The 27,069-nt window shown below is 34.6% G+C and overlaps 1 protein-coding gene across 2 annotated transcripts in view; it reads left to right on the top strand.

The window, feature by feature from the left end:
• Positions 1-27,069, top strand: part of LOC136032024 (origin recognition complex subunit 4-like) — a 218,236-nt gene that overhangs the window by 33,284 nt on the left and 157,883 nt on the right. For both annotated transcript variants that reach the window (XM_065712104.1, XM_065712102.1), the window contains exons 3-4: positions 3,303-3,459; positions 8,753-8,910. In XM_065712104.1, the coding sequence (XP_065568176.1) occupies positions 3,303-3,459; positions 8,753-8,910 (315 nt within the window). The remainder of the gene's footprint in view (positions 1-3,302; positions 3,460-8,752; positions 8,911-27,069) is intronic.

The raw sequence follows: 27,069 nt of genomic DNA, 5'->3' as shown, positions 1-27,069 counted from the left end.
ATTAATATGCAGTTAGGAAGCTAGATCTGATTTTGCTCATCATTTATACTGTTCTCTCTCGGTACCTTATTCTGTTTCACATTCTAAGTTCAAATCTTTCATCTAGGTCGAAAAACAGAAAATATAGCTGATAACGTCATCGATTATGCAAATTATATGATATCTCCTTTGGCACAAAACATTTTTGTTGCGCCTGCCTATATTCGTTTTCAGCAACCAATTGTGCCCCTGAAATTCCTCAAACCTTCTTTAGCTCGTTGAAGCCTGTGAGGTTAGAATTTCGTTGACTGTTTCCCTGACTGCATAAAAAAGATACATAAGACACATAAAAAGAAAAAAAAACTTGCTAAAGAATCTAGTCGATAAAATAGATTTTAAAGCTAAAATCATAAAATATTTTTTTTATTTACATTTTTTATTTATTTAAACAGTTATAATTAGTAATGATCTACGGATCAAATAAATTCTTTTTGAAGCAAATGAAATGAAGCGAAATTTAAATAATATTACATCCTTAAGTAGAGACTTCAATAAGAGGGTATATATACTCTCTTACTTACGCAATGTGCAAAATTAATTTATAAACAAGGATTTAATACAGAATGAAATCAAATTAGAAGCTAGTCAAAATGAACCCGTGTCCAAAAGGAATACAAGATTAGCACTACAAAGGGCAAATGTTGCGATAAGATTTTTTTTTCTATTTTTAATCAAGTTAAGTAGCGTGAATGAATTTGTTTTTCAGTCTTGGCTGAACATACGTGAGGCGAGGAAGCTGACACTCTTTCAAAATTTATTCTATGATTTTATTTTAAAAATTGTATTTTATCAATGAGATTTTTTGAGCAAGTATGTTTTCTTTTTATTAGGTTTAAATTTTATTCCCCAGGTAATGGCTGTTAAATATATTGTTAAAAATAAAATACCCCTTAGGTCGTATTCACTGTCTACAAATTTCCTCGTTATCTGCCCTGGTTTTGTACGATGGGAAGGCTGTGTGGTCTTCGTCAGTACTTACGTTACGATTATGGGAAAACCTAGTTTTTTATATTATTAATTTAAGTGAAAATTCTAACATATAATTCAACAAACATTTCTAAAATGTTTCAGAAGGAATGCAATCGTTCCAAAATACCTTAGACACAATCTGCAATTAAACATTTCGTGATAATTTAAACTCACACCCAAATTCCAGCAAAAAATATTTAACCATATTGTATATATAGCTGAAACATGAATCTCAGATGGTCAACCCAATTGTAAATCAAAATTTCAAATTCGAAAACTTTGATCTAGCAATCTTAGCTTTATTGAAGAAAAGAAGAAGAAGGGCCAACATCGTTTTTTGTTGTTGTTGAAACAGACTCCTGTTGCAGACTTAATAGTCTATTTGTGATCCTTTTCCCACAGATTTAGCGCTTTTGTTTCAGATCCTGATGCAGCTAGATCTTGTCAGATTAATACTCTTTACAATACTCCTATAAATTTCCAAATGCTCCATAATAAACATTCACGTGACACAAGAGTGCTGAATAAGCTTCGTAAAGATTCCTGAATAATAATCACTGTAGACGATAAAAGCAACTCTTTAGTACCGTAGCCATGAATAAAACTGATTATGACAACAGAATTCATACACGTTTAAGTGATACAAGCGCTTATGCCAAATAAGCTCATGACCAGACTTATTGATTTACTCAAAAGAGTAAAAACGAATTGAAAATTCTCAAACAGAATGGTAAATCACTCTCCAATTGTAGAATAAATTTTTCTCTCGTTGAAGTTTTGCCCGAAGTTAAATGGCTTACCAAAACTACAAACACAAGGCATCGTCTTAAGACCTATTGTAGCTTGGACGAAATCGCCTACTTCTAGCAGTCGAAAGTTGCACTGCATTTAGAACTCTGTTTCATTTCCAAAGATCTTATATGAAAAATTCAGATGATCTTGTGGAAAAATTGTCGAACATTGATATTTTTGAAAATTTTATATTAAGCAGCTTTGATATAATTTCCATGTATACTAATATCGCTTTTTCAAAGTCGGACACTTATTACGACACAAACTTGACAAAAGAATTATCATCTCTTCGAAGAATCAGCGATAACATTGATGTTCTAATGAATATGTTTAAATTATTTATCAAACATTTCAGCATTTTCGATTTCAAGATTCTTCTCACCATCTCACCAGCAAATAAACGGTCATCTAATTAGATGTCTTTTCTTTTGTGTCCCCATCCTGATTTTTGGTCGCACCATATGCAAATATGGTTTAAACTACTACAGGTGAATCTGTTTATGTTGGCAGCAAGCCGTCTGAAGCCAACACAGCTGAACACGCTCCTTCATTAAGCCACGTTGTCCAGAGTCTCAATCTTTACTCCTTTCCATGCGGTTCCCATATCCTGTAAACATATAGTTATGACTTACTCCCACCCTATTCCTGTATGTCTTGTTTTTTGTTAGCCAGAGTTGGATTCCCTGAAAGTACCTTCATCTGTGTATCGACGTGTGCCCCCGAAAATTGAGTTGAAGGAGGCGTGCAAAACCCAAAATTTACTTTGGAATGAGGGACAAAGGAGGACTTAGCTTACTTTTCTGTAGTTTGCAATTAATTTTTATGAAATCGTTGGTAAAAAAGAGATCGCAGCTTTAATACCAATCCGAATATTTAGGTAGGATACTTGGGATTTTTAGCCTTCTGATAAACCTGAATTTGACAAATATTTTGACCATTGTAACTAGCGAAATGCCAGGTTTTTGTTTGATATTTTGGACCACTTTGTAACATGATTGTTTTATAAGCGGACTTCCGCCACCCGCCGTCCTTGTGCCCCTGAACCTAGCCTATCAATTTATTACTATATGCTAGCGGCATATTACCAAGTAGCATTTGACAATATGATAAGGAAAGAAGTTGCTTTTCACGATACCTTATGCACATTTTAAGTTAAAACATGATTTTAAAGCATTTTTTTGTGACAACTGCCTTAAGCAACGGGAAAATTTAGCTTATTGAATGCTAAAACACTGGAACGCGGTATGCTATTTAAAATTTTGTTTATACTTAGAGTGTTTTCTTGGAATATTCAGCTTTAAATGCCACGAAAATGCAGAATAAGTACTTTGTACTTTCTGTGTTTTTGTTTCTAGGCATAACTCCTTTCCTCCGCAACTTCTTGAAACTTCATGAAATTACGCAATTAGTGGTTGCATAATGGTCGAAAAGCATCCACAAATGTTTCTGTATTTGACTGTAGTTTTAACCTTATTGATGTCATTGAAAATTATTCTTTTCAGATAATCGATAGTGTCATTGCAGAAACTTGCCCTTCTGATAAAGTGTCGGTTGTTCGACTCTCAGGATCCATCCACTCCGAAAGTCGCCTTGCTTTAAGGTCCTTTGCTCGACAGCTTGGATTTTGTGCAGATATTATAGAATCACAGAGTCACGCAGGTAATTAAAAAAGTGAAACAAAGAAGTTGGAACGCTTCAAAAAACAAAAATACTAAAGTAGTGCTCAGGCAACCTTTCTAAGCCTGTGTAACAACTAAATAAAGGTGGAGGAGACAAAGATTTTGTAACTGTTCCTTATTGTTTTTATGTTTTTAACCAAAATTAGTTGAAGATACAAATCCTAAAAAAAGGAAAGGAGTTTATCATGACTATAGAAGTTTGGATCCTATTTGCTACTGGATTCCTACTGGAGTAGACTTGAATGCCGATCCTTAGCCTGCACTTGTGTTTTTACACATTTTAACTTAGCATTTTGGGGATAAATCACTCTGTCCATAATAACATTGAGCTCAATTCTGTTTTTGACTCTTCAAGAAAAAGTGCAGACTTTGAGGTATTAATTGGGTATTGTACTGACAGATAATTATCAAAAATCCACTGGAAATTTGAATAAATAGAAGGATCCAAGGATGATTTTTATCTAGTACTGATATGCGAGCAAGGAGGTATTTGAATGTTATTCTTTTCTTATGTTAATCTCATTAATAGACATGGATTGCACTTCTCACTATGTGTTTTGTTATTAGGGTCCCATTGAATTCATCTATTTCTTTTTTACGTGCTAATTTCCTTTCTTCTATTTAGGTTGAATAAAACAACATTTGAATCATCCGCACTTGAAAGAAAATGCTCTCAAGAGAAGTTTTAGGAAAGAAGTTATCATTTAAGAAATTTGTTTGAAAGAAGTGCCATAGGAAAAAAAATTCAATATCTCAGAAAGACTATTGTTTCATTTTCTTGTAATCATATCTCCCTTGAGGGGCGGATGTTATAATGATGTAGGCTTTGTTTTTATTTCATAGTCTGTTTTTGAAAAAGCAAAATCGGGAAGACACGAAAGGATTGCATTAAGAAATAAATTAGAATGTTGGCAAAAATATTAAAATTTATGAAAAGGTCAAATTTTTACCGTTAGCGTAATTTAGGTTTATGTTAAATGGAGGCAAATTTTGAAACCAAAATAAGGCATGTAATATCGTTCACTGTAATCAGCAATCGGTGATCGACCTCCGCTGTAAAGATTTGATTTTTTCGTAGCTAGGGAAAGCTCCACAATACATGCCTATATCAGGTCCTCACTCGTCTCCATAGATGCACTGAGTGGGATTTATTGAACAGGAGTATCCAGTTTTCGTTATATGTTGTTGCTGTCAGCACATCTAATCACAAATATAAGTGCGTTTTAAGGGCTTAGATTCCTGATTGGTATGGATATCGTAGATTATTCTTGGGATGCCCCCATCCTTAATCATGAACATTACCACAAATTTTGCCTGAGGGATTCGGCGATTTTATATCCCTAAGATGGGACCTGTGTATTCCCATCAATTTTAGCGGATCATTGATGCTATAAGAAGAAGTTCAATCATTATTGGGATTTCAATATTTGAGCTTTGGTCTGTTCAATCTTTGTTGAGGTTTCTACGGATACATTTTTTTTTGCATTCAGGCCAAGGTGATCAGCCAGGAGTACAACTGCACAGGAAATCACCTCCGATCTTTTCGTTACATTAATCTAAAAATGAAGCTTGTCTCTGATTGGCCTATTCACAAATAAGGGGGAACGACTGCGAGGACTTGAGTGGTATTTTTGTCAAGCCCCATATTTTTCTAGATTGAGAACAACTTTGTTTGATGAGAGTAAAAAAGTGCCCTAGGGCTAAGGCGTTAGTTCTTCGGTGAGGTGAAAATTCATTTTCTTTTGATGTTATTAGGCCTGTGTCCTAATTATAACGATTTTAGCCATAATGTTTAAATATCCTTTTGAGTCATCATGATTTGAATGTTGTTAAAGCTACTCTTTCATTCAAACTACAAAATGAAGATCTGAAATTATTAATTCTATCGCAGGTGTTTTACGCCATTCCAAAGTTTAATCTATTAACATCACTTGTCACTTTTTCTTCGTTGTTTTCTGTCCGAAAGCACATGATTGGATCTTAACTTTGCATGTTAATTTGGCAATTTCAAAAAATCAAGTTTAATGCAGCTAGATGATTAAGATTAATATGAGAAGCTACTAAATCAATCGCTTTCAAAGTTTTCTAAAACACATTCTCGCTATTCAATGACGAAAAAACGTTGAACATTTCTTTCACCTTCTGATTCATAAATCGTTGTCACATCCCATGAAATGTTTGCCTTAGGGATTTTTTTTTACAGTATTCATTTTATGGAAGTAATCTATTTGGCTTAAAAGCTAGTCAACTAGACTTTGAATCGACAGGCTAGTGGCAGAAGCAGTAGAGAGATTGCTTTACGATTTGCCTGAATGTTAAAGAATAAATATTTCGTCTTTTATATGTTTTAAATAAAAAAAAAAACTAGTTTTCTTAACTGAAAGCAAGGAGCGACATTAAAACTTAAAACGAACAGAAATTACTCCGTATATGAAAGGGGCTATTCATTCCTCAACGCCCCACTCTTTAGGCTAAAGTTTTACTCTTTCTCTCAACTCTCCTTTTTAAAACAGTAAAACACTTTAGGGTAAAGAGCGGGGGCGTTGAGGAAGGAACAGCCCCTTTCATATATGGAGTAATTTCTGTCCGTTTTAAGTTTTAATGTCGCTCCTTACTTTCAGTTAAAAAAACTATTTTTTTTTATTTCTGAACGTTTTTGAATTAACGCATGTTTTGATTTTGGCTCTCCGCACATGAATAATTAAAAAGAAATTTGCACATTAATTTATTTTTTGGCTAAACGGCTTACTCATATCTTTGATCGGACGATTTTGATAAAAAGGAGCGGAGGAGTAGCTCTAGTTACCCTCCAATTTTTTGGTTACTTAAAAAGGCAGCTAGAAGTTTTAATTCTACGAACGCATTTACTAATAAAAATTTACGTAACTTACGAAAATAACTTACGTAACGAACTTCTAAATTCGTATATTTTTATTACATATATGAGGGGGTTCGCCCTCTCTTCAATACCTCGCTCTTTACATTAAAGCTTAAATTTTATGCCAATTCCTTAAGAATGACCCCTGAATCACAAAGGCCGTAGAATAAATAGTTAAAATTAATAAAATTACTTTAGCGTAAAGAGCAAGGTATTAGGAGGAGGTGAACCCCTCATATGCGTAATAATTTCTGTTCGTTTTAAGTTTTAATGCTGCTCCTTACTTTCAGTTGAAGAAACTGAAGAAACTTCATATTTTTTTTTAATTGCTCTTTAAAAAAATGCTAAAAAATCCTGCGCCCCCTTCATGGAAATTCTCTTCCACCTTTAAAAATTCCTCCATGGAAATTTCCATGGAAATTCGAACTGTTTGATACACACATATATATATATATATATATATATATATATATATATATATATATATATATATATATATATATATATATATATATATATATATATATATATATATAAATTAAGAAAAACGGCATGAATATTTTTTGTAAATCATCTGGGCCTCAATGTCCAATATATTTGGGGATAGATTCAGGCTCTGTCGGATTCTTAACATCGGGTAGCAAAGATTTTAAGTGCCCAAAAATATGACTTCACGGAAAAAGTATGCCAGAAACGAATCAATATTGTAAATGGCGTTATTTTTAATGGTTTTGAAATAATTTATCAGTTTGTTTATAAAACCATTGACTCTGCTGCGATACAGCTTTCAGTTTATGCAAATATCAGGGTTTGCCACCATAATCAGATCCTATAGTGCTACAATTGCCGAAATTTGCGTGCTACGCTGGGATTTTCGGTGCTTCAGTCACAAAATTTACTATAGTAGCGCGAAAATAGCATTTCTGTGACACATGTGGTAGGCCTGAGCCCGTAATACAGTGCTACACGCAATGAAATAGTGCTAAAACGGCACTTTTGTGCTAGAGGTGGCAACCCTGGGAAATGCTAAGATTTCGAGAATTTTAGTCCTATTTTTTTTCTAGGAAAATAAGTGTTTTATGTAAAAACTTCTTATTTTTCGGTTTCTTTCTTTGTTCATGCAGAAAAATAGGAATATTTATATTCATCCGGTTTTAAAAGTTCTTGTCAAGGAGCGTAATTCAATAGAACTACTCCATAACTAGATTATATCTTTGGCGAAGGCATACTTCTAGCTATTGATGCATGAAATTAATCACGGAAATAAATAGAGCACCGAGGTATATATGTATTGCTTTGGTTGTAGTTATTTAAATTAGGTATGAATGAGGATGAAGAGGTGATGCTAGGTAACGAGAAAATAGACGGAGCGAATAACTTCACTTGCCTAGTTATATTGCTATTATGTAAGGTGGATGTTGTGAATAAAACGCAGAAAAGCCACGATGTAAGGTGTTTTTGGTAGATGAAAACAGTTTCGAGAAATAGGAAGATAAGTGTTATGCTAGATTAGAAAAAGATAAGGATGCTGTGAATCGGGGTACCGACATTTGTAAAGTATGACAGAAACGTCGGTGTTTCAAAACTTAATTGAGGTATGCTAAACGTTCTCTAGATGAAATTTCGAGGACATTTTTATGCACTTCTTTGAACGGCTGTATTTACCAAACAATAAGCGGAAGAAAAGACGCGGTTCGATCCAACTTTATAAGGCTGTAATGAAACAGGTTTAACAGCGCGCGTGTTAAACTCATGTGGCTAGATGCTTTGATAAGTTGTCTACAGTATTTGTAGCACTAGTTATAGTGAATAAATAAGGGCGGGGGAGGTTTGGGTGAAATTACGACTTTGAACCTTTTTGGTGACATTTTATGAGAATTAGTGACGACCATAAATAAAAAAAAATGCTATCCAGATTTTTATTTTTTCATGGAGTTGATAATGAAGAGTGCATCATAGTGCATGTCCCCTCCGCAATCCCTCGCTCTTTACGCTAAAGTTTGACTCTTTGCCACAATTCTATCTTTTAAAACAATTAAAAGCTATAGCGTAAAGAGCGAGGGATTGCGGAGGGGACAACCCATTTTATATACGGAGTAATTTCTGTTCGTTTTAAGTTTTAATGTCGCTCCTTACTTTCAGCTAAAAAATTAGTTTTTTTTATTTAATAGCTAACATGCGAAATGAAGATCCGACCTTTATGTGAAAATCTTGTTTTATTTCTTATTTTCAAAGTTTGGGAATTTTCGTAAAAAATTGATGATCTGAAAATGTGGAAGCACTTCGAACGTCGATTATTATGTAAAAAATGGGCGGTTTAAAAACAATTGCAATTTTGTACGCTGTCCCAATTGTATAGTTAAATCTCATTATTTGAATAGCACATATATTTTAGAGATCCTGTCAACGCTATTGACTTCAATGCGAACTGGTGGAAAAAACCGGGAGGAGGCACAATCCATAATCCTAGTTTTAGATGAAATGGATCGTTTCTGTCACCCTAAGCAGCAACATCTTTTATATAATATGCTTGATATTGCCCAATCATTGCATGTAAGTGATTTTTTTAATTTTTTATATTTCTAAGTTTAAAGAAATGTGTTTATAAAAGAATGGCTTTAAATTTAATTTTCGAAATATATCAAACAGTTTGTGGTAAATAACTGTAAGTAAGGAGCGACCTGGCTCAATAGTAACCAAAACTCTCAAAAAACGGAACTTCAATGCCGATAGATACATAAAAAGAGTTTGATTTTTATACCGATGTCAAATATATAAGTTTCATCAAGTTTGATCACACCCATCAAAAGTTACGAGCCTGAAAAAAATTTCCTTATTTTTTCAAAATAGGGGGAAGCATTCCCTAAAAGTCATAGCATCTCAATGAAAATCACACTATCAGATTCAGCGTGTCACAGAACCGTATTGTAGAGGTTTCAAGCTCCTATCTGCAGAAATGCGGAACTTTGTATTTTTTTTTGCCATAAGAGAGATCATGGATGCGTGTTTATTTGTTTTTTTTTCCCACGGATCATCGCATCGACCCACTGGTCCTAAAATATCGCAAGAGGCTAATTCAAAAGGAAATTAAAACTTCTGTTGCTGTTTTTAAATGACCAATAAACTGGAGGGCAACTAGGCCCCCTCCCACGCTCATTTTCCTCAAATTTTGGCTATCTCAAAATTTTGAGATAGCCATTTGTTGAACAAAGTTGAGAAATCTAATAACCATGTTTTTGCGGACGACTTAATCCCCCATAGTCCCCGGAAAATGGGCGGTAAGTTATGAACTTCTTCCATTGTTTACATATATTACTGGTTCTTCGGAAGTATACAAAGGTTTTCAGGGGGATTTTTTCGGGGGGGGGATGCTTGGGGGAGGGGGTTACTTTGAAGGATCTTTCCCCGGGGGAAGAGATTTTCATAAAGGGGATGCTGGATTTCCCAGTATTATTTAAAAAACGATCAGAAATACAAATAAAAAACAAGTTTTTTCAACTGAAAGTAAGGAGCAAAACGAACAGAAACTATTACGCGTATGAGGGAGTTCCCCCTCTTGTCAATACCTCCCTCTCTGCACTAAAGTTCTTTTTTAGTACTTTAGAAAGAGCTATTTATTCTAATTAAACGGCCTTTGTGATTCAGAGGTCATTCTTAAAGAATTGGAACAAAATTTCGGACTTTAGCGTAAAGAGAGAGGTGTTGACTAAGGAGTGAACCCCTTCATATACGTAATAATTTCTCGTCGTTGCTCCTTGTTGGTCCTTATTTCATTTGACAAAACTTGTTGTTTTTATTTAATAGATTCAAGGAGCAGAGGAGACATAGGCTCCAAAAAAGAAAGATAATTGAATGTTTTAGATTTAGTTAGGGATAAATATTTCAGTGCTAGTGTGTTTAGTTGAAAAAGGACTTATCGCTGATTCATTGGAGAAGCAAGACCGAGCTTTGGGGTATTGTTTACTCGATGCTAAACGAACAAAAACTCGGTGTTAAAACGTGGTAATCCATGATTCTGCAAAAACGAACTATGTCCTGACTCACTACAAATAAGATGAGCTTTAATTGGCGTAAGCATGAGCCAAATTTTGTTCTGTGGACTGACTCGGTGAAAAATGGTGCAAAAGTGAGCCAAGTTTTGACTCAGTCACAAACGGTTTAACTCTACGCAAAAATGAGCTACGTCCAAGCCGTGGAATTTGGGTGGCTCCTAGCGCAACAAGTGAATGTCTGAATTGGAACAAGAACCAGCTTCGTCATCAATGAATGATAAAATTTGCAAGGTTTTAACTCGTTGTAAAACTGAGCTAAGTCCTGAATCGATCCAAAAACAAGCAAAGGCTCGATTTGGTGTATAGAAGAGTCTTGAATCGATGCAAAACCTGGTGAAGCTCTGATTCTGTGCAAATGTGAGTTAATTCTTGACTAGGTGTCAAGGCGATCTAAGTCTAAGCTTTCGAATTTTATGAATGAGGATTTAAGTCCTGCGTCAATGCAAAAAGTCTGAGCTGTGGACCTACTCGATGGACATCAGAAATGCTGACACACTGATCCTTTTCTGAACTGGAGTCGCTCAAGTATTCATAATCTGTACAAGGTAGGCACGCTGCTCTTCCAATTCCAAATCCTGTTCTCCTACTACCGAAAACGTTTTAGCTAAAATATAGGCATTTTGCACTTTGTTTGAACTATAGTCATATAAGTATTGTCAATATATGTAATTTGCCGACCAAAGTGAGCCCGTTGCTCTTCCGGTACCACTCTCACTGTATTTTGTTTAAACTGTTTCACAGTGACATAGGTAAGGGACTCGTATTCTGAACTGGAGTGACGAAAAGTTTCTCAGTGATGTCTGTTTAGATCAATTAGAAAGTATAAATTCCTGTACTCGTAACTCGTTCTTCCTTCATAATATTTTTGATGATGCAAGATACCATGTTTGGACTAGTTCAGAAGAATACAGTTTTATTCTATCGCATAAAAAATCTCGTACGGAGATCGCACCCTCTCCAATTTATTTAGTTTGCTAGTATAGATTTTCCCATTTCTTGTATCTTTATTTTATTATTATTGCGTGAGTGGGAAGGGGGTTATTACCATCTTGTGTTTCTGTAATAGGAAAAATTACGGGGGCCAACAACATTAAATTTTAGTTTTTGGAAAGGTCTCGAGAGCTTTGCGGCTACTCCTGAAACACTAAATTGTAGCAACTTTAAACTTTGTTATTGTTGTCCAACCCTGCCTGGGCGCAGTACCAGGACTGCACAAGATGCGGCAATATTGGTAAGGATAGCACATATGTATAAGGTAAGTATGTTTTTAAACGGGCGCAGCTGCAAAAAAGATTATTATATAAAAAATGTAGAACAGTTGCAATTTCCGATCGGGTTGATATGTGAATTATAACTCGTTCCTCCTCATATAGAGAGGTGAAATTGCATATAAAGTTTATAACCTTTCCCCTCTTTATTTGGTTTACCCATATTCCAAGTTATCTGCCACACTCTTTCGTGGTTACTGTGTGCCACAAAAAGTAAATAATAGTCAAGATGTTTCTTTTTAATATTATATAGTCGTAAGTGCGTTTAAAATGTTCTTTTGCTGTCTTTAAGTCAAAATTGTAATTTGATGCCACAGAAGGAAACTTTTGTTGCTATCAAAAGAAATTTCAAAAGTCAATAACATATCTATACAAAAAAAAGTTTAAAAAAGAAAACTAATATATGAAATCTACATCATTAGAATAAAGTTTTTTTACTAACCCATTTAAGCGGTGTATAATCGACTTTATACTGCAACTTAATCATAATTTCACAAATATAATCATTTAACACAAACACATTTGTGAATATATTTAAAATACGCTTAAGGGTATAATATTTTTAATAAAACGAATAATAAAACATGAAATCTATACTGTTTTGTAAAGTTATTGTGCATCTGCTTTCTAGTTTGAGTTGTTATAGAAACTTTTTAACAAAAATTGTGCAAAAATGGCGGTGTTTTTTTTGTAATCTTTTCGGTAACTCGCATGTTTCAACAGATATTTTTGAAGGAATGTAAATTCCTTTTCAATATTCGTCTTTCCGATTTGCTTCGCTAGTACTCACAACAACGGCTATAGGATAGCTCACAATATTGAATTTGCTTAGATGATCAGAAAGAATACAATTTTTTTTTCACACTTTCAAAATCAGTTTTATGAATGTTTAAAATCTGAACAGTGTTCATTATGGGGAGAAAAACACTACAGGCTAATTTAAATAATATTATGACAGTATGGCTTTGTCACCTTGTATTTATAAATTTAAATCTTTCCTGCAATTAGAAACGTCTAGCTTCACTTACAAAGTTTTCTAATCTCTTCTTATTCTTAAATCTCTATCATGCAATATTGGAAAGCATGATTATCGATGACTACTGATAGATGACTTCAATTATGATGCTCATGCCTCCTATACTCGTGCCAACTTAGTTTAGGTTCGTTGCCAATCAGTTATTGCATAGCACATAAAGCTATTAATTACACATATATTCATAATAGTGGTAGTGTGGCCAATATCGACCCTTGAATTTGATCTGCAGATGTTCTCTTTTCTGTTGATCATGTTGACGAAGGCGAATGTGATTTTGACCACCTTCCTGTGAATGTGATTTTGACCACCTCTCTCTTCCTGTGATATTAACCCATGATACATCTAAAGATCGTTGTGATACTACTAATATAAAATAGTATATGAAACGAGAGTGGAGCAAAGCCAATTGGCCTTTGAATATTCCTACCCTATCAACTCTGTTATCCTGCGTCAAGATCCCTTTCACTCTACTATGTAAGAGTGTTTTTTTGCCAATAGCCAGAGTGAAACTGAATGTTTATTACCTTCACTTACTTGAGTGCATGAAACAAGCTGAGACTGTGGCTGTCCCTCTTGTCCAGGTTAAACTCCAAGCCCGATTTGGAAAGAAGACCATAATCTTAAAGCCGTCAAAAATCATGCTAAAATCTAGCTTTGTATCTGGATTGTGTCTGGGTGACCCCTGTGAGGCCAAGTGTTTTTTATAAATAGTAATAAAAAAGTGGAGTTTAAGCGGTATCTTCGTTTGGGTCGTTATAGTAGTGCTGCGTTCCCAAAATTGCAGAATAATCGAAGGAAGTAATCAATGCGTCTAAATTTCATTTATTTATTAAGAACGAGTGATGATATCCCAGATTCGTCTTGGCTTAGGCGTTAGAAAATAGTTTTAGTAAGATTGAGCTTAGTGGTCGCTATCATTTTCAGTGCTGAGCTCCTAAATTTTTGCCACATAAATTTTGCAACGTTTTGTTATTCCTGTATCAACTAAAAGTATTGTTAATTGTATGCTTAAACTAAGTCTAAGCCGATTGATCTTTTTGGGATTATTGCTCACTATCTACTTTGTGATTGTCCACAAATAGTCAATCTCATCCAGTTACTTTTCAGTTCTGTTTTATGTTTGTCAATGATGCCTGATTCCTTCCTTTGTGGGACGGTAACTTCTACTCGTAAACGCGCAAAAGATCTTTTTGATGGAAGTTCATATATGTCTCTGTTGCATGCAATGTTAGTCAGATTTTTGAATATGTTCTCCTCCAATATAATATCGAACGAACTGCGAAAGACACAAACCTATTTGGGATTTCAACTTCGTATTGGATTCCAAAACGCGCATAAGCTTTTAAGGCCGTGATAAAGTGAACTTGAAAACATCGAGCTTCAGAATTGAAGTAAGGTTACCCTTCTGTCTTTTAATTCTCTAGAGATCGTCGATTGTCAAAACTTCAAATAGCACCAATTATCAAGTCTTGTCAAAGGTTTTGATTGACAGCTTCCTTTGGTGAGATGCTTCAGCCGAGAAATAATAATATATTTGACAGTGTCTTGCAAAGCTTGGTTACCGACCAAGGGAGATTAGAAAATGAGCAAAAGAGCACTATCATTCTCAAGTACAAAATGCCCATGTATATGCAACTGTGACGGCATGCATAGAATGCATTTTAAAATTTATTGTTTTTTCCACTTTATTTCCTAGGGATAGGCTATTTAAAATACCTCATTTCATTAATTCGAAACTAAACAGCGAACTTAGTTGAAAGCTTTCTTCGAGGATTCTTAGAAAACCAAAGTTTTCTTACAAATTAAATTAAAAAAAAAAAAAATAAAACTGAAAGTAAGGAGTGACATTAAAACTTAAGACGAACAGAAATTACTTCGTATATGAAAGGGACTGCTTCCTCATGAACGCCCCGCTCTTTACGCTGAAGTTTTTTACTGTTTTAAAAAATAGAGTTAAGAGGAAGAGTCAGACTTTAGCGTGAAGACCGGGGCATTGATGAGGAGACAGCCGCTTTCATATATGAAGTAATTTCTGTTCGTTTTATGTTTTAATGTCACTCCTTACTTTCAGTTAAAAACACTTGTTTTTATTTAATTTAATTTCTTAACGTTTTTTAATCAATGCATGTTTTGATTTATGCTCTCCACAGATGAATAATTAAAACGAAATTTGGGTATTTATTTTTTTGGCTAAATGGGTTTCTCATAGTTTTGATCAAACGATTTTGAGAAAAAAATAGGAGCGGGGAAGGAGGTATAGTTGCTCTCCGATTATTTGGTTACCTGAAAAGGCAACTAGAACTTTTAATTTCTTACGAATTTTTTTATTAGTAAAATTATTAGTAAAAATAAATTTTACTAGTTAAAGACATCCGTAACTTACAAATTAGCTTACGTAAGGAACTTCTGTATTCTCACATTTTTATTACATATATGAGGGGGGCTCACCCCCTCAACAGTACCTCCCTCTTCACACTAGAGCTTAAATTTTGTCCCGATTTCTTAAGAATGACCCCTGAATTACAAAAGCCGTAGAATAAATAGTTGAAATTCTAAAAATACTTTAGCGTAGAGAGCGAGGTATTAGGAGGAGGTGAGCCCCTCATATGCGTAATAATTTCTGTTCCTTTTAAGTTTTAATGCTGCTCCTCACTTTCAGTTGAAAAAACTTTGTCATATTTATTTTTTCATTGTTTTTTTTTTTAATAATAGTAGGAAATCCTGCGCTCTCTTCATGGAAATTTTCTTCCTCCATGAAAAGTTTCCCCAGCATATCCCTCTCTTCTCAACCCTGCCCCAGACCAAATGAAAACGCCCCTGAAGACGTCTGTACACTTATAAGGATTTAGTTATAAGGATTTCCGACTACGCTGAATAAAATGGCTATCTCAGAATTTTGATCCGGTTACTTTGGAAAAATAATTAGCGTGGGACGGGGGCCTAGGTGCCCTCCGAGATTTTGGTCACTTAAAAAAGGCACTAGAACTTTTCATTTCCGTTAGAATGAGCCCTTTTGCAGCATTCTAGGGCCACTGGGTTGATACGATCACCCCTGAAAAAAAAAAAAAAACAAATAAACACGCATCTGTGATCTGCCTTCTGACAAAAAATACAAATTGCACATTTTTGCAGATAGGAGCTTGAAATTTCTACAGTAGTGTTCTATGACTTTTAGGCAGATCACGGATGTGTGTTTATTTGTTTTTTTTTGTTTTGTTTTTTTTTCCAGGGGTGATCGTATCCACCAAATTGTCCTAGAATGTTGCGAGAGGGCTCATTCAAACGGAAATAAAAAGTTCTAGTGCCCTTTTTAAGAGACCAAAAAAATTGGAGGGCACCTAGGCCCCCTCCCACGCTAATTATTTTCCCAAAGTCAACGGATCAAAATTCTGAGATAGCCATTTTATTCAACGTAGTCGACTTTGGAGACGACTTACTCCCCCACAGTTTCCGTAGGAGCGGTTACAAGTTAAAAACTTTGACCAGTGCTTACATATAGTAATGGTTATTGGGAAGTGTACAGGTGTTTTCAGGAGAATTTTTTGGTCGGGGAGAGGGGTCGAAAAGAGGGGGATATACTGGGGGAACTTTCCATCGAGGACTTGGTCATGGGGGAAGAAAATTTCCCTGAAGGGAGCGCAGGATTTACTAACATTATTGAAAAAAAACAATGAAAAAATATATATGAAAAAGTTTTTTTTCAGCTGGAAGTAAGGAGCAGCATCAAAACTTAAAACGAACAGAAATTATTACCCATGTGAGGGGCTCACCTCCTCCTAATACCTCGCTCTTTACGCTAAAGTATTTTTAGTAATGTCAACTATTTATTCTACGGCTTTTGTGATTCAGGGGTCATTCTTAATTAATTGGGCCAAAATTTAAGATTTAGTGTAAAGAGAGAGGTACTGACGACGGGGTGAACCCTCTCATATGTGTAATAAAAATATGAGAATAAAAAATTCTTCACGTAAGCTAGTTTATAAGTTACGTATATCTTTTACTTATAAAACCATTCGTAATAAATTAAATTTCTAGATGCCTTTTTTTATTAACCAAAAAATTGGAGGGCAACTAGGCTTCCTCCCCCGCTCTTTTTTCCCAAAATCATTCGATCAAAATTATGAGTAAGCCATTCAGCAAAAAAAAAAAAAAAATTCAAATTTTGTTTCAATTATTACTCTGCGGAGAGCCAAAATCAAAACATGCATTTATTCAAAAACATTCAGAAATTAAATAAAAAAACAAGTTTTTTCAACTGAAAGTAAGGAGCGACATTAAAACTTAAAACGGACACAAATTACTTCGTATATAAAAGGGGCTGCTTCCTCATCAACGCCCCGCTCTTTACGCTAAAGTTTTTTACTGTTTTAAAAGGAAGAGTTGGGAGAAAGAGTCAAACTTTAGCGTAAAGAGCGGGGCGTTGATGAAGAAGCAGCCCCTTTTATATACGAAGTAATTTCTGTTCGTTTTAAGTTTTAATGTCGCTCCTTACTTTCATTTGAGAAAACTTGTTTTTTTATTTAATATATTTAAAATCAGCATTAAAATGCGATTCTTTTGATGTAGCTATTGGTACCAAAATTCCATTTTTTAGAGTTTCGGTTACTATTGAGCCGGGTCGCTCTTTACTACAGTTCGTTACTACGAACTGTTTGATAAAGTTGGAGGACAAGCAATATAAACAAAGGTATTTTATTTCAAATGACAATACAATTAAGTATGTAACTACAAAGAAGGATAGAATGTAAGGAAAATGAATTTTCCTGTTACCGGTACTAGACGATTAATCTTATAAGTACGGCTCTTGTATTGGAACCCCCTGTGGAACTTTGGGATCAAAGCATCAATGAAGAATCCTTTCAGCTTGGGAAAAATCTTTTCGGTCCAAAAGCCTGGATTGCGGTCTATCTTTTCAATGTAGAAGTCTTTCTGGGTAAAAATCATGAAAAAGCAAGTATATAGCTGAGCACATTCAAGCTGACTGATTGTACTTGGTAAAAGTAGTCGTGGCCTCGTTTGGGGTTGACCAGTCCATTCTTTCCAACTTCCATGCAATAGTCCGCCTTAGACTCTTTTCGGTTCTTTATCCACTAGCCTATCCCCAAATTTCTCGCAGTTTCGCAGTTCCATACCTCGCTTTGATTTAATTTTCCCCATGATTTCGGCTTTGTGTGCATAACTTTCCTGAAGGCTCCTGACTATTTCTCATTTCTAGGTTTCTTCATTGCATTGAAATAATTTATGAAAATTTCACACTATTAACAAGCAGCTGATTATTCCAGCTTGTCATTTTCGTCTCTAGGGGTTATTATCGGCGATCTGAAACGATTCTTTATGGCAACCGACTTGTAAAAATTTCAGGTAGCTGAAAATATTCTAGGGGACTGTTAAAAAACAGGAAAATACATCGAAAAATGGTTCCAATCATCTTATAGGTTATTGTCTTCTGCACATGATAGTACCAATTTTGTTCCAAAAGCAATATCCTTCATAGAGTACACTTGTGAAAAATACCTAGACATTTTCTAAGATTTCTAAGCAATTAGAGGAAATAGAACAAAATCCTTTCAAACATTTTGTAGCATCTTCAAGAAGCTATGGCCTGATATTAAAAGCGGCATCTTCCGCCAATGAATACTTGAGTACTTTTTAAATATAAATTTTCAATTTAACATGGGATTTTCGAGTTCCATCAGTTCACTTAATCACCCCCTTAACATCAATCCTTTACGATACCCAGTCTAAAGGTTATGTATTACATGTTTGTGCTTTGAATTTGTCCTAAGCTTTCGAAAGTATTTGCCATGTACAAGTTTGGCACTCTTTGTCAAGATTGGATTGAACCCTTCTGTCATATATGTACTTGAATTTCGGTATAGTTATTCGTTTCTTCGTGTGGAATCGTTTACAGGGTTCAACGGTAATATACCAGTTCAATCTGGGGTACGATAGGGTGGAGGGCACTCACCTTATCTATTTAATGCTTGCATTCAAAATGTATTGCCAGGAATCAGGCCTTCGTATTTTTATAATTTATCTGATGTGTCTTATATTGCGTACGTGGGCGACCTGCTAGTTTTAAGCCGAACCCAGTCTATTTTGGCATTTTATTTTATTCATTAATAACAATTATTGACACAAAACGCAGCGTAAACACATCCCCTCTAAATGCCACAGCATCATATGGAGGAGGGATAACCAAAGAAAAAAAAAAAAAAAAACGGAAAAAACAAACAACAAGCAACTAAAAGTAAACCTCAGAAGGGGTTTAAAAAACAAAACACAATTACAACATCATATACCATGCTACCACTCGCTCAACACTCCACACTGAACTTCTATGATGTTTCGGAATGTTAGTCTGTCTTTGAATGTTGATAAATGTGAATATTAAGTTTTCAATCCCAAATCATAAGCTCATAATTTGCCCTGTGGTTCCTCAGTAACCCTTAATATTACGACGCTGGTCAGGGATTAGTATTTATTCTACACTTCCCTTTTTGCGACTCAGGGCTCTGAGAAATGTTATGGAAACGTTGACGATTGAATATGCAAAAATTGTACCTAACTGTGGAAAATATTCACGCCGAGCTTAAGCTAAAATATATTCCTATTGTGACCGCACTGTTTTGTTTTTATATGGTATTTGTTCGTTATTGAATGAGAAAGATTTGAGCCAGATCCGTGTGTTTTTATCTGAGATAAAGGTTTCAGTTGTCTATGGTTCAAATTTGTGTCAGATAATATATATATATATATGAATATATATATATATATATATATATATATATATATATATATATATATTTATATATATATATTTATATATATATATATCTTTATATATATATATATATATATATATATATATATATATATATATATATATATATATATATATATATATATATATATATATATATATATATATATATATATATATATATATATATATATATATATATATATATATATATATATATACTGAGCGTTCACATGTTCCTTAGGAACCGAGGATATGCTGGTCTTCATGAAGCTTATGTAGGAGGAATTAGGTCTAAGCAGGTTCAACCATGATATTTCACATGATAAAATAACATTTTTATTAAGGAGAAAATATCTGGGTATAGTGCGCCTGAGTCGTTTGCAGGTCCAGTGGTTTATGAGCCAGACACAGGTGATGTGCTAGACACAAATAGGGTTCTATTGCTTTGTTACAAACTGGTAAGGTCGTATAGGTGTGAGAGGATGTATTGAAGCATATTCTCATATGAACTGATATTTTATGATGCGTAGGAATTCATATCGTCTAATCAATCTAATTGGATGTCAATGCCACCTTTCTACTTCTGACACAAAAAATCTTTACTGTATATCATTTGATAAAAAAGAAACAAAAATGAAGAAAACCGTCATTTCGAGAAAGAATCAGTTTTGTTTGGTTTCTTAATTATTTCTTTTTTTGCTTCTTCGTTTTTTTGCCTAACATTATGTAGCCAGTGTGGCCTCAGACGTTATTTACTTTACCGCATATATATATATATATATATATATATATATATATATATATATATATATATATATATATATATATATATAGATATGCAATTTGTCGCCCATCGACTCAAAATTAATTCATAACATAGTTCTTGTTTCACTCTAAGATAAATTGGATTCATTTTCAGGAAGTCATGCTGGTGATGTTATTCACACTCGATTGTTAATTCTTAATGTTGCGTCTTTCTTAATGTTGCAATCGTGCGTCCTCGAGGATGTCCAAGAATTCATACATGAATCATAAGCTTTCCAAAAACTATTTGTCATATTTTCTACAAAATATTTGTCAATGAAGTCACAGTTCTTGTTTTCCTTTTAAACACGCTCTGTTGATCTGGATAATTTTGTCTCCCATCAGCCTGCAAAAGGAATTGTCCAACTTCTTGATTGCATATCAATATGACAAGCAAGGGGAGGAAAAACGGTGTCATGACACAACAGTCGGCAGAAGTAAGCTGGCGCATTACACAGATAATCCAGCTATTCTCTGCAAAACGACAAATAGTGAATAACTAAGTGAAATGCGACGATTTCCAACACTGCGGCTGATTGCAAATTTCAGTAAAGTATTCACATGTTGCCTGGTATATAGCAATAGTAAAAATAAATGAGTAATAATAAAATCATAAAACAATGCAGATTTAAAATAAACCCAGAAATAAGGGTGGCAAATAGACTGACCTTGTCCCAAATCTCCTAAAAGCTGGAGTGCCTTTTGCTCTTTACTGAAAACAGTGTGTATTCTCAACAGAGTTGCATATTGCTCTTGTTCTGCCGAAGCCATTAAGTATTTTGCAGAACAACTTTACTGCTATCGCAGATTTCTTTTTTTTCTCGCGATCAGTGGTCTATAGGTCCGAAGTGATAAAAAAATATGGACTCGAAATGTTTCATGGGTGTTGGAATTGTTAAACGATACAGAAAAATCTTGTAAGCTTTTCAAAGTTTATTGTAGTAAAAAAAAGAAGTTTTTCCCCCATGTTGCACGTGGTGCCAAAACAAAATTATCTTTTTTAAGAAAGTAAATTTTTTGAGGGTAATTTTTTTCTTACTCTTGTGGCATGCTAAATTATATCTTTGAAAACGGTAGAATAAAACTTTGTATCGCTTCTAGATTTCCCGGAAATAATTCCAGAAAAGCCGATCTTGTTTTTTGGGTTGTTTTCTGATTTTTGTTTTATATCCTTTTGTATTTTAGTCGAGTTGTGTTATGAAAAGTACGCAAGACGACATGAACTTTCGTGTCTACGAAAATGCTAGATTCACTTAAAAATAATCTCTAAATATGTCATCGCGCAGTCGATGCATGTACAGTCGATGTTGATATCCTACTATATATAAAATTGCTTTATATTAAATGAAAATGTCTCTTTAGGGGAGATGACAAAAGATTATCCATATTTGAAGAATGTTAATTAAAAAACAATGTTTTTCTAATGGAAGTAAAGGTTGAAGATGAAACTTGAAACAGTTGCTTCGAAGCTCATGCAACATTTATCTGTCGTATTGGTTCAAACAAATTGACTTGTAATATTTCCCTAAATTTGCAGTTGACGCCATCCAAGCCGTATGAAGACGAGAACATATCTGCAATTTTCTGAAAACAAAATGTATTTTAAATGTCAGTAAATCAAAAAACTTTTTCAACTTCAGCAAATAAAAAATTATAAAGACTTAAAGGAATAAATATAAGTATATGCCTATTAAACTGTCAATCCACATTCATTGTTTGTTTTTAGTAAAGTACAAATTGTGTTCAGGTCTTCAGAAGAATTTCTGCTCGTTTTGAGCTCGACTCGGTTATTTATTACATTTTCCGTTCGTTTTGGGTTTCCCATCATTTTATTTATTGAGGGTGATTTGTGGTAGTTTTAAGCGTGGAATATTATTTGCCTTTATTTCTGCTACTGGAGCTCTTTACTTCTCTTTGAAAAACTTAATTTGTGGAAAATTTTTCAAAAATTAATTTGTGTTCTTATACTGACATGGTCTTTTTCATGAAAAAAAAAAAGGAATGTTTTAAATCTTTTCGTTTTCTTTCTATAAAAATCCATTGTTTGGCTTGCTATTTGTGTGTCGGAGTAAATTTATAACAATTTTTAACAATGTAGGCCAACGCCCTTTCGAAAATCTGGACACGATATAGTGTTCTTTAATTTAGTTTTATATCTCCTCAAGTTGACCTTAGAAATTAAACTTAATATCATACCCAAAATATTTTATCTATGCTTTTTGACAACCCGGATACACTGGTACTTTTTTGATTTAGTTAAACCGAAAGAGCAGAAGTAGTCATAGTAGTAGCCGTGAAAGTGTAAACTTAATGCCTTCAGTCGGTCTTAGGATATTGGTGAGGCATCTTATTGATAACCAGCATACACACAGTGCGTTTTGGTTTAGTTTTAAAGGATCATAGGCAAATGGAATAACTCGGGGGGGGGGGGTGATATATACAACATTCCTAGAGACAGAGTTGCTGGAACTTTCTACTATACTGAACAGAATTCCTATCTAAAAATTTTGATAGGAAAGTTGGAGAACTAATAAGCTTGTGGGTCAGGGCTAATTGCTCTCCAGTCACTTTGAATCTGAAAAAGGGCACTAGAACTTATACTTTCCAATCGGTTGAGCTACTTAAAAGTTTCTATGACATTGCTATCTATGATGGTGCTGTGCTGCCTATGATATTGCTCATATACCCTTTTGGAAACCTGCATACATAATTCTTTTTGTCTAATTGAAACTCCCCTAAACGTACCCTAAAAGTTTCACCTTAATACCATTAGTGTCATAAGTTAGAGCAATCGCAGTAGTGGTATTAATAGTATACACAGAGTGCCTTCTGGTTAGTTCCAAATGGTGAATCTGGCTCTAAGTCTATGTATTCATAGTCTAGATTTAGTTAAGCTTCCACCTCAACAGTTCCTGAAATTTTCATCTTAATACTCTTTGCCTTGCAAGTCGTTGCAATAAAAGTTGTAGTTGGAGTATTAGTAGTAGTAGTAGCAGCAGCAGCAATAGTAGTAGTAGTAGTAGCAGTAGTAAAAGTAGCAGTGGTAGTAGTATTAGTAGTAGTGTGCTTTTATTGCTTTTTGGTCAACTGATCTTCCCCTTTAAGTATTCTCTGAAAGCTCTAACTTAATACCCAAAGCCTTTCTTGAGATATGCTTTTTTGACAATTTGCATGATCATAGTATGTTTTGATTTAGTTCGAAATTCTCCTCAATATTCTGTCAATTTTTCTCCTTCATAGGCTTAGCTTAATAGTACTAGCATCATAGTGGTAATGATGGTAGTAGCAGTTGTATTGTTGCATCACTAGTAGTAACAGTAGTAGCAGTAGTATTATTAGCAGCAGTAGCATGTTTATCTTCCCTCTTGGTAAGTTGAACTTACCCCTTATGATGCCCACAGGTTTCTTCTTAACACGGTAAGATGTTCCAAATGTATTGCTGATGCGCCCCGTGGACCCCCTTTTGACGCCATTTTCATCTTAAAACTCTTAGCCTTACAAGTAGGTTTAATAGAAGTAATAGTCGGAGCAGTTTAGTAGTAGTAGTAGTAGTAAAGGTAGCAGCGGTTGTAGAGCTAATAGTCTCACGCACCAGTGTTGTGTTAAGTACTTCTTTTTTTTACTTAAGTACAAGTACCAAGTACTCAGAGAAATTTTTACTTAAGTACAAGTATTAAGTACTTCTCTAAAAATATACTTAAGTAATAAGTACTTTTGAAAAAGTACTTCAGTACTTAAGTACTCAAGTACTAATTTTTTAGTGACAGTAAATAACACACAAAACACTTCTTTAATATCCGTTTCCTTTCCAAATAGACAAGATAAGCAAGATTCTGACAAAAGATCGACCGCTTTTCAGAAAAACCGACAGTTTTCATGAAAAAAATCAACTGGTTTCACGAAAAATCTAATTTTACTTCAGTTAAGATATAAAAAGAAAAGAATTTACAAAGAACATTCATTACAGCTCATAAATTATGATCATAAATTAATTTCATTCTTGCTCCTTTCAACAACAGAAGCTTTTCAAACACACCATCTCCGAGCATGTTACTTTTTGGAGTAAAAATTCCACCACCTACCGAAAAAAGTTGTTCTACAGGTGCAGACAAAGGAATGATACAGTTGTACGTCCTGAAAACTTTCTTTACCCTTGGGTACACTTCCTTTCATCTCTCATTCAAATATGATAAAACCTCCACATTCACAGAATTGGTTTCACGGTCACGGTTGCCAGAATTATCAATAGTAGTTTCTTCATCACTACGATCAAAGTATTCATCTCCAGACAAAAAGCTACCTTTATCAGCCTTGTAAGTACTTCTGAAGTTATCGACCTTTTTCGCTTCGTCCACAAAGAGTTCAACTGCTACATCTTTCTGGTTATCAGGAAACCACTTTAATTTGAAGAAAGGACGACTTGCCATGGCAATAACATAGTCTCTTGCAAGAAGAACTCTCTTGTCCAGGATTATGGGGAATCTTTTTTTGAGACCCACAATTAGAGCATGTACCAAAGGCTGGCTGACTTTTGCCAAATCTTTTAACTTTTTGAGCTTCCTTTCAAGCGATTTGATTCTATGTTAAATAGCACCGAAGTAGCATGTTTCCTCCCCATGAAGAATGTCCAATTCCACTGCTACTGGCTCCATAATTTTCATGTGTTCTTCAAGAATTTCAACATCACGAGAAGTTAGCCTTGATTTTTGCAAATCATCACATACGTCAGCAAGCTTTCCAGTTTTGTGAGAATCCATCAAACGTTTGACACTTTCATACTTCGAGTTCCACCTGGTTACCACGTGTCTTATAAGCTGTTTTTCATATACCTTTTTCACTGCATCAGCAGCTTTTGAACTCTTATTTGTGGCATCCCAGAGAGCAATACACTTCGAAAAAGTGGCGTGGTACTGCCTCTTATATATAATATCACAGTAGGCTTTATCAGCATTGGTGGATGCAAGCAGGTTAAGTGTGTGGCTGAAACACCTGAAGTGCAGAGGAAGTTGGGAATACTCGGGGTCGTCATGAGAATTGAGTATCTCTCCGATGTTTATAAAAGAGAATGAGTCATTCTGGCCTGCTTCATCTTCATTTTCTTCATCACTGACTTGAACATTTTCATCAAAAACCGTCGAATATTCCCTGAATTCCTTACTAATGTTAGAGGCGTTATCGGTCAAAACCCCTCCTACCCTTTTTATTAACTGCAATTTTGTACCTAGCAAATACGCCATTCAGTTGTTCAGCAATTCTGTCATAAGTATGTGAGCCCTTGAACCGGGAACAAGCAAGGGCATAAGATTTCCATTTCAAATCCTCGTTGAGTTGCAGTTATTCCCAAGTAGTTTTTGTTGTTGGTAGATCAAATGTCTGTTGTCACAACATATAGTAGGTGAGTTCAAAATCACGAACCATATCTTTCTGTACTTCAACAAACTTAGCTTCAATTTGCATAGCTAAAACTTTCCTTCCTGGAACCTTTGTATAAGGTGCAAGACTTGTTATCAGATTTTTGAATGACAGCTTCTCAAAAGTGTACAGGGGTCGCATCTCATCCATAATATAATCCAGTACCAAAAAATTCACTTTTGACTGTGTCAATTTCAACGGTCTTGCAGCAAAGAAATCTCCTGTAACTTTTTCAGAAGGTGAGCTATAATCAGGCAGTATTACCTTCATTATCTTCAGCTTCAGACGACCCCAAAAGTGAGCCTACAAGTTTACTAGCCTCTTTGCTACTTGATTTCCTTTTGTTCTTACTGTTCTAGTTCAGCTCAGCAAACTTCTGGTAAACAGAAGGATGGGCAAACTCACCTTGAGATGTTTGTGGAAATTCGTTGCATGCATTTGACCCTTCAGAATTTTGTTTGGGCAGTTTTTGCATGTGGCAGATATTGTACCATCCTTCTGAATTTTCCCATTTATTACAAAATACTTTCCATTCAATATATATGGTAGTTCCGCCATGATAGAGTCCTTTATTGAAATTTCACGCCGGGCCAGGAGCCGCTGTTCTTAATGACTAAAATCCAGTCATCCACTAATATATAGGCAGTTCAATTGATCGCAACGCCTTGCGTCATGCCGGTATGATTTTTCTGTGCCATGAAGAAAGTACTTGAGTACTTAAGTACCCTTAAGTACTTCAATTTTTTATTTAAGTATAAGTATTAAGTACTTTAGAAATATTTTTACTTAAGTAGAGTACAAGTACTCAGATTTTTTACTGAAGTTATTACTTAAGTACTTTTACTTAAGTATTTCCCAACACTGTCACGCACATATTACCTTTATGTGAATTGATCTTTTGCTTTAAGGATTGTTTGAATGTTCCAACCTAATACCCAAATTCATTTTTGAAATACGCGCTTTTGATATTCTGTATGCACATAGTGTAATTTGAGCTAGTTCAAATTTTTCTTCAATGTTCTATCTATTTTTCACCTTCGTACGTTTAGCCTTAATAGTACTAGTAGTAGCACAGTAGTAGCAGTAGTAGCAGTAGTAACAGTAGTAGCAGCAGTGTGAATAGTTTTAGTAGCATGTACACGTTGAGTGAGAAGAAAAACCTGGCATTAATTTCCCCCCCTTTCATTGCTGACGTTACCATCTCCCACTTATGCTACACCTCTCATGTCACTCCACAATGCCGAACTAGAGTCAATCTGTCAGTTCAACATCCCCCTCATGATACCCTGGAGGTTTTATCTAGATACGGCTCATACGATTCTTGATTGAATGAGCCCCTCCAAGGTTTTTACGACCACCCCTTTCATAAAAACC

The sequence above is a fragment of the Artemia franciscana genome, chromosome 10 (assembly GCF_032884065.1).
Source record: "Artemia franciscana chromosome 10, ASM3288406v1, whole genome shotgun sequence".
In the NCBI taxonomy this organism is placed as follows: Eukaryota; Metazoa; Arthropoda; class Branchiopoda; order Anostraca; family Artemiidae; genus Artemia; species Artemia franciscana.
This window is presented reverse-complemented; position numbering and strand designations above follow the sequence as displayed.